Raw genomic sequence first — 13616 nt, forward strand, 5'->3', positions numbered from 1 at the left:
CGCTGAGTTTCTTTGTGTGTCTCATTCGATCTCTATCTGCATGTTGTCCCTGTCCTTCTGTGTAGTTACACTAAGCCCACTGCTGAGAAGTTGGAGGCCCAGCTGGGCGGCACCAGGAGGCAGGGCAGCCTGTCCGACGTCAGCGTCCACATCGGGATGGGCCAGCTCCTACGGCCTTCGCCCAAACTCAGCCTCCTGGACCGCATCGTCAACTACAGCCGCGCCTCCATCAACTCTCTGCGCTCCGACAAGCAGTCGCTCAACAACATGGCGCTCGGCGAGCCCGACAAACACTCGCTGCTGATGGGGGGGCCGCTGTGCGACGAGGAGTTTGTCTGACGCAAAGGCTACGTCAGTCTCGCTTGGCTCGGGCCAGCGGAGGCTTTTGTATGCTAAGCTAGGCTAACTTAATCAACGGAAGGCTAGGCCATGCTGAGCTAAAAGGGTTTGGATAATGGCCCGTCCATCTACTGTACGCCCTCAGGGTAGCGCTGTTGACTGGAAAAAGCGGATGCTTTTTCTCTGTACAGTAGCTCGTCCAACTGACAACGTGCACTTCAAAGGATGCTGGGATGATTTCGTCTCCCTCACTACTACAGTATCTTTTGTTATAGTCATCAATATCCTCGGGGGGAAACCGTGACGTAGGAGCCTCACTGTCACTCCTTGTCCAGGGGCATGGAAGCCATCTTTAGAGCCTTGAAGCAGGTGTCCACATCCAGGAAGCAGAGTGATGTTCACTTGTGCCCATGTGGTCGTTTGCCGAGACAATCTTTAACGTCAATCCAAAGACACTAATAATGGTGCCCCATGCAAGAGCGGACATTTCTGACATTTTATATTTTAAGACACTTTTTTTTTCTTCCTTGAAAGGACAATTGTAATAACACTTGTATATTGTAATTCTATTACAAAGAGTATTTATATTACCCTTATTTATCACTTTTCATTATATCCTATGTGAAAGATTTATGTTAATGAATCCAAATGCCAATTCTCATTTTAAAGTTCCCAAAATGTATAATTAGTAAGGCAAGACATACAAACTCAATACGGAGTTGTAAATGTCAATGTTACCCAAGTGCCAATTTTAATGCCACATTGGCAAACGTCCAACACATTCCAAAGATGGCACTGTGCCAAGCGGGTCACCTTGAACTGAATGTGCAGCGTGTGTGTGTGTGTGTGTGTGTGTGTGTGTGTGTGTGTGTGTGTGTGTGTGTGTGTGTGTGTGTGAGAGGCGAGATAAGGTCAGTGCTTCACTGAAGAGACTATTGTTCTGAAGGAGTGTGAATGGTACGGCCGGCTGAAGAAGGTTTAGTTCACTTGTTTCTCACAGTGGTTTATAAGTTCTGTCAACTTGGAGAATGGTGGGCCTCTAATCATACCAACTGAGTTTGCATCTGTTTTTTCCCCAATTCATTCATTTCCTCTGTTTTCCTCTGATTTCATTATCTGTTGGTCATGTTCTATATAATCACTACATATGCTGCGTCATGTTCTATATAATCACGACATGCTGTGTCATGTTCTATATAATCACGACATGCTGTGGTCTGCCTATGATGTGAACATTAGTCACTGTGAATCAAACAGTAGTTGTTACATGGCGGAAAGTGAAAGTCATGGTTGCTGCCTTGGATAACGTCGGCTATTTGCTTGTTGCAAATGGCAGATTTGTGCTGTGTCATGAAAAGGGCAAATTGTAAACGTGTTCATGTTTTCTTTCTGGCAAAATAAGTGTTACTTTTACTTTTACGGAGACATTTTTTTCATGATACATTTTTCATTCTTCTACTTTCCCACAGGGTTCACGTCACATCATTGCACTTCAAAGAAATCTCTATCAGGGGAACAAGGGACAGGATCAGTAGACAAAACGCACAGCTGTGTCCTGGCAGTTCCTCCAAACAACAGTTACTGACAACACAAGCTTGAGTTTACACATTTATATAGATTGTTTAGTCTCTCAAGACATGTTGGCTCCTGCAGTTTACAAATGCTCCCACCTACCCGTCTGTATTTCAGCTGATCTCAAAGTTGGTAAAAACAATAAGACAGGATATCCTGTCAAAATAAGGAGACTATCCGTATAGCTACTGAGCAGAAATGGAAATTTGACAAGATATTTTTTATCATATTTATTTTCGCGAACGTGTCGTGATTGGTCGAATAACATCGCACTTCCGGTCTGAAGCTTTTTTCGTCTTTGGAAGATGACAACTTCCTCTGTCCAAATTGTAATGGGCTGTAGTACAGACTGTTAATGGGCTGTAGTACAGACTGTTTCTGGAACATTCGAAGATTGTGGAGGAGATAGACTGGCTTGAGACACTATAAATCGTTGAACAAAGAACACGTGGAATGTATCAGTCAAACATCACATTTTGGGGATTGTCCACAGTTACAGTAATCATTCTTAAACAATTACAAATCCCACAGACTATTGCTTTGTGAATGCAGGAGAAACTCATTTTAGTCCAGGTATTCCTTCACCTTGCGTTTCTTGTACGGTAAGTTATTTCTGTACAGCTGTCATGTCATATCACTTGTGTTTATGTATGCATACTGGTATCTATCTCACAACTTGGTGCATGTTGTGTGCAGCCAATCTGTTGTGTTTGTGGCGTGCTTATCTTTGTAGAAACATGCCTAGGGCTTTGGATCTGTGTGCAGGTAAATCAAGCAAGGCGAGGTTTTATTATGTGCCTTGGAATAAACTGCTTTTATGTCACTTGGCTGTTTCCAGTTGAAACCAGAAGATGGTGCTATGGTTCTACTCGTCTTTCACCATGATCAACAAACACCAGATACTTATACAAGATTTCATTAACTTTATTTCATCCAGTTAGTCTAAACATTACACCACCCCAATGTGCTGCAAAACAATTAAATACCTTTATCTCATAATATCCTATTAAAAAAAAATTAATTTAAATTCATGTAAACTGTAAATGACTTATTCCTCTTGAGTAGATTTGTATCGCTTTGGCTAGAGTGACATTTCAGTTGATTTGGTCGATCGAAAGGCCTGTGGATCATATTTATCAAGTTAGTTTTATCTACATTTGAGCAGGTTTATTGTGAATTAATTAGATGTTAAGGGCATCCAAAATAAGCCTTGATGCTACCAAGAGGCTAGTCTGCCAATAGTCTTCAATTGAATCTTGTCCTGTTCCCTCCCTTATCGAGGAGATACTTTAGAGCTGTGCGGTTAGGAAAGTGAAAAGATCTGACATGAGATAAAAATATGTGCAGCATTTGAAATCTATTACAACATTGTGCTTTTATGGACCTATAGTCTAATACACAATAGTATTAAACGTAGCATTGCTTTGTGTAAGAATGACAAATATAAGTGAAAATGCTACATTCAGTCACCAATAACCGTAGAATAACAAGCTTCACTTCAAACCAGCTACTCTAGGGAACAGCTCTGATCCAGTGGGATTTCTCTGACAACCTAAAATAAAGTTACAGTAATATATGTAAATAGATATATCTTCTTAAAACATTAAACACTTCACAAAAATCACAGACCGTGATGAACAAAAGATGCTGTGTAATCAAATCAATGTTCACAAGCATTTTTATCTTCTTTTTTTTTTTACTTACATTTGAAACCTGCACATTGATAGGACTATTATTTGAATCACTGACCAGGTCCTTAATAGTGTCAAAGTCATTTTTTAAAGTTTCATCATCTTGATTGGTGAACGATTTTTTAAATGCTGCTTGTGACTTTTCGGACCTTTTTCATTCTTGTCCCTGATTTTAAAACTAGCCAATAATTTGGAGTGAAACTGTCGCTATCATCACTCACATGACATCAGCCTAGAATTCAACTTATCACAATCAAATGACAATGGATGCGTCACACAAAGGCCACCATTTCTATACACCAACAGGTGCAAAAAGATGGTCGCCTTTTGGATAAAAGCCATCTGGCACCAGCTCTGGTGTTGCTGTTCGAGTGCTTGATGCTACTGTGGGACATGTAGAGAAAAAGTAATGACATCAGAATCCATTGTCATACACCTGGTTCATCAGGTTCACCAGTCATCAACACTGTAACTTCCATGGTGCTGATGATGGACCTGCATCTACTAAAGTGTAACTGCTTACATGAGGTTGAGGCAGATCCAGGCTTTTTAACTGGTAGCTTCCACATTCATCAAATCCACCAGGCTAAGATCAAAGGAACTGCATAACAATGTAGCCATCAGTCATTTAGCTCAGTGGTCCCCAACCACCCGGCCGCGTACCGGTACCGGGCCGCAACGCATTTGTTTTTTTTAAATAAACATAGGCTATAATATTACAGGCTGTGTGTTGTAGTTAAAACATAGTTTCAAGTTTACGTTTATTTATGTTTGTAGTTGAAACAAAAACATAAATACTGTATAGGCTACATACAGTACAACACAAAAGGCTGTTATTTACCCTTTGTCGCCACCTGGTGAGTAAATATATATGTAACTAAAACCATTCAAATTGACAACCGGTCCGCGACTTTTTTTCCCATGTATCTACCGGTCCTTGGCACAAAAAAGGTTGGGAACCCGTGATCGAGCTCACTGGACACTGCTCTGTCAGAGTCCAGAGACTGAGCTGCGTTCATGATCAGAAGAGCTTTGCAACTTAAACTCATTTGGATGTGGAGCCTATCATCCTTGCCTTGAAAGGAATGATCTCAAGAGCATTATTTGGCATCTTTTCCCATTATTGTTGTTATAGTTGGTCCCCACTGTATAATGATCTAGACCTACCATAGGTTCCCTTCCTGCTGTATATATATAAAAATGTACCATAACGCCTTGAAAACATTGGAAGTCTCTACAATTGATTTTAAAAAAATGCCATGCAATCGTCAGATGTTTGTGGTATTACTCCTGTTAAGGCAAGAATGAGTTGTTGGTCTTTGAAAGCAAAACAATCCCAAACTCCTGGATTAGGGAAGTGAAAGTCAGTGTGTTTGTTAGAAAACAATATTGTCTGCAACTGTCCAGCTCTCAGGAATGTCGGCCGGATAACTTCATACATTTGACTTTGAAAGATAGCTGGTCATGTGCCATGGTGTGCTTATGAGGAGTGGTTTGTTCGTGCATGTTTGACCACCAGAATAAAGAGTATGATTAACACTGATTATATTCAGATAGATAGCACCGTGTTGGCCCAGCAACGGTTGTCACCATCATCACATCACATTTTATAGGGAGGATCCCTGGTTATTTTCAGATTCATAATCAGTAGTCAAAATGCCCGGAGACTTGCTGAGCGTCACTCATTTGGCAAAAAGGAACTCATTGAGTGTAACTGAACGCCACTCTTCTTTGAAACATCCCTGTTATGAGTAGGAGGTTGTAATCGTTGAGAGGTCTCGCAAAATCAGCGTGGAGATTTGGCAGATGCATGATGGCAGAGTAAACATCTTTGAGAAATCGACGTTAAATAAATTCGGAATAACGTCAGTGATAACGCAGGTCGGGGGAATAAACCGCCTGCCAGTTTGTTCCCACTTCCTGACTGAACACAACACAAGGTTGGAGAATATATGAAAATGGTTTGGCAGCAACGTATGATCAAAAGTCACCAACTTAAAAGAAATACTGCACAGGAACAAAATAAAAGCCCGCTTAAACACTCTCTTATACAGGCCTCTATAACTTGTGACAGACGTGATCGTTTTTCATCAGGCCCAGTATGACAAAATCTTCTCTAGCAATTAAAATAAATCAACATCACATTGACAGAGGCAAACATCTCAATACAAAAAAAAAGACTGAGGTGGGAGCGGGGGGCCCTGCGATATCCCTCTGAACGGCAGAAATGAGGAGAAGCTAACTTAACTTTGGCACACTGAATGAGGAGGGCCGGCGGGCGGAGAGTGTGTGGCAGTGCTTAGATGAGGGGGGCCGGATGCTCATAGGCCTTTGTTGAAGTACACTCTCTCCACACCCGGGTGCTCCGCCCGGATCTTCTCCTGCAGCTCCGGCTCCAAACGGCTTACTGACATCGAGCTGAATGAGTGCAGGAAGAGGTGTGGGAGAGCGATGGGAGGAATAAGGGATGGGTCAAATATACAAATGAATATTATACAACCGTCCAGGCAGAAAGAAGTCACCGCAAGGTAGGCGTGAATTCAAACAGAGATGGGGTGGGTGAAGTTTATTGTAACCTCTATATTCTTGAACTGTTCACTCACCTCTTTTGAGGGAACAACGCGCAGCATAGTGGAGTGGCGAACACCAGGCTGAAACACAACAAACCGCACTCCAATGAAACGTTTGACATCCTACGCAGCCCTCTGTGCAACGCGTCTGAACATCAGCTGCGTTCAAAAACTGGCACTCCGAGGCCCATTCAAAGTTACCTTTGATCTCAGCGTGTTACTGTTTTGGTGGAATTAGTGGGCACTCTGGGAGTGGCGTCGCTAAAGTATTTATTTCAAACTAAATGATTGATAATCCAATTGTCAAAAAACTGCAAACATCAAATCAATTAACTGCATAAAAACAATTTCCTTCCATGAAACGGCTATACCATTTTCAACTTGAGACAGTTTCTCTTAGATGGTTGTAAATGTGTGTTTAGAAATGAGCTTTTGAATTTGTAACTATATTACTATAGTACTATAGTAGTATAGTATCCATTCTGAATCTGTATACTATAGTAGTACTATACTAGTACTATAGTAGACAGATGGGATAATTACTACAGCTATGATGTGGCATGAAAACATACTGGCTTGGTGACAGGTGAAACGTTTCTAGAAACAAGTTAAATACATTTCTGCATCTAAGGAGAGAAATAAGCTGGAAAAGAAGTATTTAGATTGGAGAGAGACAGTAACAGATATGACAGACAGCTCACTGGAATGTATCAATGTAGGCCATGGTCTGGTTGATTCAGACCTATATATATATATATATATATATATATATATATATATATATATATATATATATATATATATATATATATATAGTGTACATCAAAGTGCAGCAGATTGATGCATTTTGCTGTTGAAGCTGAAATTTCCTCTGGGGGTAGAACGGTGTCAAATTTGGGCATCAAAATGTTTCTGTGAATTTCAGATGTGAAATCCTCACAATGCCCCTGATGCAGCAGATATTATGCAAAACGTTAACAAATGCTATCTAGCGGAGCTTGTTATCATGCTAGCTGCCACTCTGCACAGTGAACATGATCATTCCTCCTCATCTCACGTTATTTTAATACACATGCGCTAAGCTAACTAGCATGCTTCCATTTGTGATGTCTGCTGTCTGGACTAGTTTCTGAACCCTCTGTTATTCCTCACTTTATTCGAATGTAACTTGAACTGTATCATTTCTCACTTCCAGGGAAGAAAAACACTTATAATTCTGTTAAAAACAGAGCTACTTCACTATGGCAAATTGATATAAACCTGAGGATTATTTGACTTTCATACACACACCATAAGAATGTAGACTGAAATTGAAAAAGAACTGCAACTGCTGGCTTATCAGTGGACCATCTTTGACCACTCACCAGAATCCCACCAGGCTGACTTGAATAGGTGCACTCATCCATGGGAACTTCTGAAAAGACCAAGCAGAAAAACACATGAGGGACACAAAAGCTGTGGTGGATTCCACGAGTGGAGTGGGCTCGTGTCCTCAGAGCTCTTCATTCATCTGATGTGTCGTTATGAACAAGGAACCGAGTGCTACAGACTGTACGCCACTTTACATTCCCACCTTTTTGTTACAACAATTCAGCTATTTTTGAATCAGTGAGGATGAAGAAAGAGTTCAGGGAGCAACTGTGTAGCAATTAATTTTCCATCATTTGTGTCTTTCTGGGTGCAAGAATTCAAATACGCTTACCTTCAGAAAGGCCTTCTTTTCCAAGTAGTTCATTAAAAATGGAGGGATAGCTGAAAACAGAACGTTAAAAATGTCAATACACAATGCAGACATGTCCAACTAAAAGCGGTGATAAATTGCTACTCAGTTAATTAAATCACTCCACAGGCGGCCAGACAGGTGTTAAATAACCACAGCAGGTGCCTATAATTGGACCGATCACAACAGGATCTTCTTACCCATTCCTGGAGAAGCCATGAGGATTCTCGAGACCACAACCTGAGAGATGGCCTGCTGGGCGGCTTTCGTTGACTCTCCTAACCTGTTGTCATTCTCATCTGTTATGGGAATGCCATGTTTCAGTTCTCTGGAGAGAAGGAGTAAAAACCACATTGATTAAAATACCTTTCCTTAGACCTAGTTATTGGAACATGCTTATCATTGTTGTCATCAGTGTGATAAACAATATCAGGCCATTTACACCTGGCGTTAACATGCGTTTTCTGCCATCGGATTGTAATCGGATTGCAATCCGATTGTGCTTGACCACATTAACCTGATTCCATTTACACCTGGCGTTAACATGCGTTTTCTGCCATTAGATTGCAATCTGACTGCAATCTGATTGCAATCTGATGGCAGAAATGGTTGTCCTCTCAATCCGCATAAAGTTGCTGTATCCAGATTGAGAGGACACATTGCATTTACACTTGTGTTCAATGTGTACACACAATGCATCCCTGACCACCTCCGGAGGTGGTTTGGCCGATCAGATTGCAATCCTTCTTCAATGCGTTTTGGGGGTGTTTACACCTGGCATTTCAAGTGATAAAACACAATCTGATTGCAATCTAATCACAGAAAACGCATGTTAGCGCCATGTGTAAATGGCGTCTATGAGTATTGTGCTTACCTTTGTCTCATCAATGGGATGTTGATACAGTTGGCAGCGGCTACAGCAGCGAAGGGGACGAATCGTCCGAATAGGGGTGAGACGTGCTACAGCAGGAGACAAGAGATCAAACGGTTGGATACAATATTACACATTAGTTAGAAATATTTCTCTATAAATGAGGATGTGTAACACAGACACACTATAAAAGCATGCAGGACGACTACTCTTGGTCCGATCGCCGAAGCATGCCTCTATTTAAAGATAATATGGCCGCTCTATGACAAAGAGACTATTTATGCGTGGCGGCTAACTTCAAGCCATCACACACACATTAATGAGATGTACAATAAGGGTTACATGGACCGATACCTTTGTTAGTGCATTTAGTCCTAGAGCGGTGGCAACTGCCCCTGTGGTGGCCGACACATAAGCTGTGCCAAGCTGACTGCAAAATAAAAAAGTCACCCGTCACAAGAGCTGTACACACACACAAAAACACTGTTTATTTGATGGGTTAATATGCATCAACGTTGTGACATCATGACGTCAGCCTCTTACCTAACTGTGATAGGTGCGTCCCCGCTCCTGTTCGTGTAATTGACTATGGCGTTGAAAGACTGATTGATCCACTGCCACAACACGACTGCAGGCGTCGTCCTGCGGGTAGAACAGCCAGAGGGGCAGCTTGTGAACAGGCAAGGCAGGCAACTGCTTGGGGCCCCAGTCCGTTAGGGCCCCCTGAGGCCTGACAAACTTTACTCCACAGCAGTGACCACAAACCCCAATCCATTAAAGAACCAATGGAAAATTTGCAATGGCATTGAAACCTCCCTAAAGGGGCTCCATGTCATCCCCTGGCCTGGACAATTTTGAATGGCGTGTGAATTCAGTTTCACTTTAAATTCAAGTATTTGACTCATTCCTGTCAAACTTGTATGATTCACGTATTCTCTTGAATTGAAAGTGAATGAAGTAAATTAATGAATCTGAAACGAAAGAGAAAAAAGAGGATGTGGGGGGAAAGCAAGTGGAGCAGATACTGATTAGGCAGATAACTGAATGCTGTTATTTTAGTATAGTAGCCTATGGGGAGATAGGCTACTTGAATAAAATCAGCTAGCATTGGTGTCACTTTTTGTTTGTTAGTTAGTTAACCTGGCTAAGCTAATAGTTAAGCTATTAATTGCTATGAAAGCAGGGCACACAATTAGCACCAGTCACGACTCACCAGCCGAATGCTGGTAATAAAATATAAATGTGCAAGTGGCTGGTAGGTAGATTTGATTCACTCACCACCAGCCAAAAACAAACAATGTTAATCCACTGAGTGGCTGGTAACAGTTGAACATTCACTAGACATTTGGCCGGTGGGCAAAAAAGTTCACTTTGCACCATGTATGAAATAGGCTAATAAATAGGCTAATAAAATATGTCCTAGGAACTTGAGGAATTCCAATGATAATATTGATGTATTTTTCATTGGTGTCAGGTTATTAATACAATTATGGTGATGAGGATGGAGGGGCCCCCAGGGAATTTTTGCCTAAGGCCCCTACAGACTCCCCCTACAGGCCACTGAGAACAGCACAGCTACGATCAGAGCCGGGGCAGAAGCCACGATTTTAGCTTGTAAGCTTTTACTGGACAATACTCGAATAATTAGATAATCCTGTAAACACAGCGCAGGATCGCTGACTGCTTCCAGACCGTTTTTTGACCATTTTAATCCTCTAAAACTGCTTTGAAGGAGAAAAGCGCTCACTTGTAGAACGTCATCATACAGCCGGTGATGGTCATGTTCATGGGGACCTGCGCCGACATCCGGCCGATGAGGAGCATCTTTTCCCCGGTGTCTGGGTGGAACGCCGAATCAAAAATATATTTGGCTCTCCACAGTTCATCCTCTGTCAGTCCTGGGGAGACGACACCTTTCCTGCGAGACAGAAAAGTTTGGCCCCAAATGAGTCTCTCCTGCACTGTTCATTCAATACATTGTATTCTGGTTTTGGGTGAATTTGCTGTGGTTTTGTGAGTAGATCCAACCTGCTTTACCTGTAGTCACTGATGATCTTGTGGGCCTTCTCCAGTTGTTCGTTGGTGAGCAGGATGTTCCTCGGGTCTGTGACTGTGAAGAAGTGTTTGGCCCGGCCCGTGAACGTGCCCTGGTCCCACCGAGGCTCCTTGATGTTTATGGAGGTGGAGAGCTCTGCTGCCATGTTTATCTGGGGAAAAGAAACATGTCATACTGCTTGTCTCAATTATATTCACAATTATATTCACGGATGCAAACTCATGGCGAGTGAAAAAGGTGACTGACAGGACAGACAGACAGACAGACAGACAGACAGACAGACAGACAGACACACCTCGGATAGTTTACCCACCTCTGTATTTACCACTACACCCCTGACTGTCACCTAAAGGTGACTAGTTTGCATCCCTGTATATATATTAGGTAATATATTAGGATGTTAGAGGATATTCAGTAGCATACTTTTGTATTTAAAAAAGGTGAAAGCCGTGATGGGACAAGACAGGCCTAAACGTTCCCAGCACTGGAACGTGAACTCTCAGCGGTCTCCAAATAGAAATAAGGATGTGCCTCGACAGTAAGCAACCGTTAAAAACTCAGACTCAGAATCTGAAAAGTGCACTGAAATAATGACGATACTCTTTCTGTCTTATTACAAAGTCATAACTGAAGCTGAACTCCAGCTCTTCCTCTTTTTCTGTTGCAGTCACAAATCAGTGGAGGAGGACTTGTGAAAAACACAAAGTCTCCTTTCTGGATTGCCATGCTGCTGATTCAGCATAATGTTGCTATGGTGATGGCTGGCCTGACACGAGGGTTCTGAAGCGCTAAATTGCAAAGCCCTATTATGGGAACTCACCAACCCCCCAAACTGTGGCTGAGAGCAGCTCTTCACAAGTGACAACGCCAAGATGCACGTTATGTGTGTATGTATGTATGTACCGGTATGTATGTATGTATGTATGTATGTATGTATGTATGTATGTATGTATGTATGTATGTATGTATGTATGTATGTATGCTGTGAATGACTGAATAAATGACTCATGACCTGTATCAATAAGCTGCAAATGGCAGTGGAGTACAGTGAGCAGGAGACAGTGGGCTTATGCAGTATTTGGGTTTATTATTATCACTGTGTAAAGGACTATTATATATTTCACAATTTTATTGATAAGACCAACACCAGCTATGCATACAGTATGTGAATGCATGCATCTTTCCAATGAAAGACAGACAGTGTAGGACCGTGTAACCCAGTCTGATCTGGTTTTTAACCATTTGTTCCATGTTGCACAGAAACAACCCGGGAGACAGACATGGCCTGGGGGGGATATACAGTAGAAGAGGGCCTCTCTCGTGGAAAAACAGGTCATTTTAGTCTGTGCAAGGTTCTGCACTCTGCAGGATCAGGATGATGAAACTCTCCTAGCAATTGCACCAAAGATGGCTGCTGGATTGAGAATAAAAGAGAGAAATCCCCCTGTACAAACTGGCGGCTGTGGAGAAGCAGCAGGCGATGCTGTCTCTTTAAATTGAATTAAAGACCATGGGGTTCTCACGAGATGGCAACAACGCACCCCTCTCTCCTATGGCTTTGATTCCATCCTGCACTGTTATGTGTCAACTGCACTTTTCATAACGGCTGCATCACATAAGTGTCAATGCCTAATAAATAGCTCTAATGCAACATTATGAGTGCAGGTGACATTAGAGAAGCTGAACTTTGGACTCTGATCTATAAACCCTCGGCTGCTCCTGCCCTACTCTCAACCAATCAAACACGGCCTGTGTGTGGCTATACATTAACCTGCAATTCACAACAACTCATTATAACCAATAAGCATCATATAGGCTATAATTGCGCTTGATTTGGTTGACAATTTCAACGTTCATTCATAAAAGAGCGGACGTGTACGAGTGCGAAATGCAGTTTAGTGTATTCAAATCGGTCGAGGGACATTTAATTGTTCAACCCGACGTAGACCAGTCAAATCTGGACCAAAGCACTGCAAGTGCAGATGTTTGAGCTAGCATCATGGTCTATGGGGCAAGGCGCTGAAACCTACCGATCCTAAAAGAAACGGCTCATTTTAAAACGGCCAAATTACTCGCGACATCTGTCCAGCTCGATTGTCCAGCTGTGCGCCCCAAATTCAACTAGTATTATCAGTCTGCCACATCCACAAATCCAGTTGGCAGCAGCCGCGTCTCCAGCAGCAAATGTGACTGTTCCCGATCCGAGGCAGAAAGCACATGCTGGTACCCCTCTGCGTCCGCGTGTTTTATAGTTATATAGATGGTTATGAAAAGATGCGTGTTACTTACTGCACTGTGCGCTCCAGCGGTCCGCGAGAGGTGTCCCTGAAAGACTCAAGCAAGCTAATTTTACAGCGTCAGCACAGTGGTCAAGCACACATGCAAGCACACAGCGACACTTCCGCCAGTAAGGAATCTCGCTGACAAAATAAAAGCTCCGCACACATCAGCGGGTTCAGATGTTAGATTAATTTGTAATAGGTAATTAAAGGAAATGTTTGATTATTTTCTGTAGGCTGTATGTGTTTATATGAGATACATTTTAAAAGTAGCGACCATCAGAATGAGGTTTTCAGCTGGTCCTTATATACCCTGCTTTTATTTTCAGCAGTGAACTGGCTCTCACATCCGCTAACGCCTTTAGGTTTTCGCGACTTTACTCCGTAGCAATTTGCAGGCAGTAAATTATTAATAACTGATAAAAGTTTTTCACTTTTCCCCAACACGTAATCGCCGCGCAGATCAGACTGACATGATCAGAGACACCAGGAGTGTCTTGTATAATAGGCATCTCGTA

The 13616-nt window shown here is 42.2% G+C and overlaps 2 protein-coding genes across 2 annotated transcripts in view; one reads left to right on the forward strand and one right to left on the reverse strand.

The window, feature by feature from the left end:
• The window catches only part of atp7a (ATPase copper transporting alpha), a 40084-nt gene extending 37356 nt beyond the window's left edge, over positions 1–2728 (forward strand). The window contains exon 22 of the mRNA XM_083652293.1: positions 66–2728. Coding sequence (XP_083508419.1) covers positions 66–339 — 274 coding nt within the window. The 3' untranslated portion in view covers positions 340–2728. The remainder of the gene's footprint in view (positions 1–65) is intronic.
• A 3186-nt stretch (positions 2729–5914) lies between these two features.
• On the reverse strand, positions 5915–10964 carry sfxn1 (sideroflexin 1; the record flags this gene model as incomplete). Its single annotated transcript, XM_083651644.1, has 10 exons — positions 5915–6020; positions 6206–6253; positions 7537–7586; positions 7875–7924; positions 8093–8220; positions 8767–8852; positions 9118–9193; positions 9307–9405; positions 10511–10681; positions 10801–10964. The coding sequence occupies 10 exons, from the start codon at positions 10962–10964 to the stop codon at positions 5924–5926; spliced, it is 969 nt and encodes a 322-aa protein (XP_083507770.1). The 3' UTR covers positions 5915–5923.
• Between the last annotated feature and the right edge of the window lie 2652 nt (positions 10965–13616).

This window comes from Poromitra crassiceps, assembly GCF_964638095.1.
Source record: "Poromitra crassiceps genome assembly, chromosome: 15".
Lineage (NCBI taxonomy): Eukaryota > Metazoa > Chordata > Actinopteri > Beryciformes > Melamphaidae > Poromitra > Poromitra crassiceps.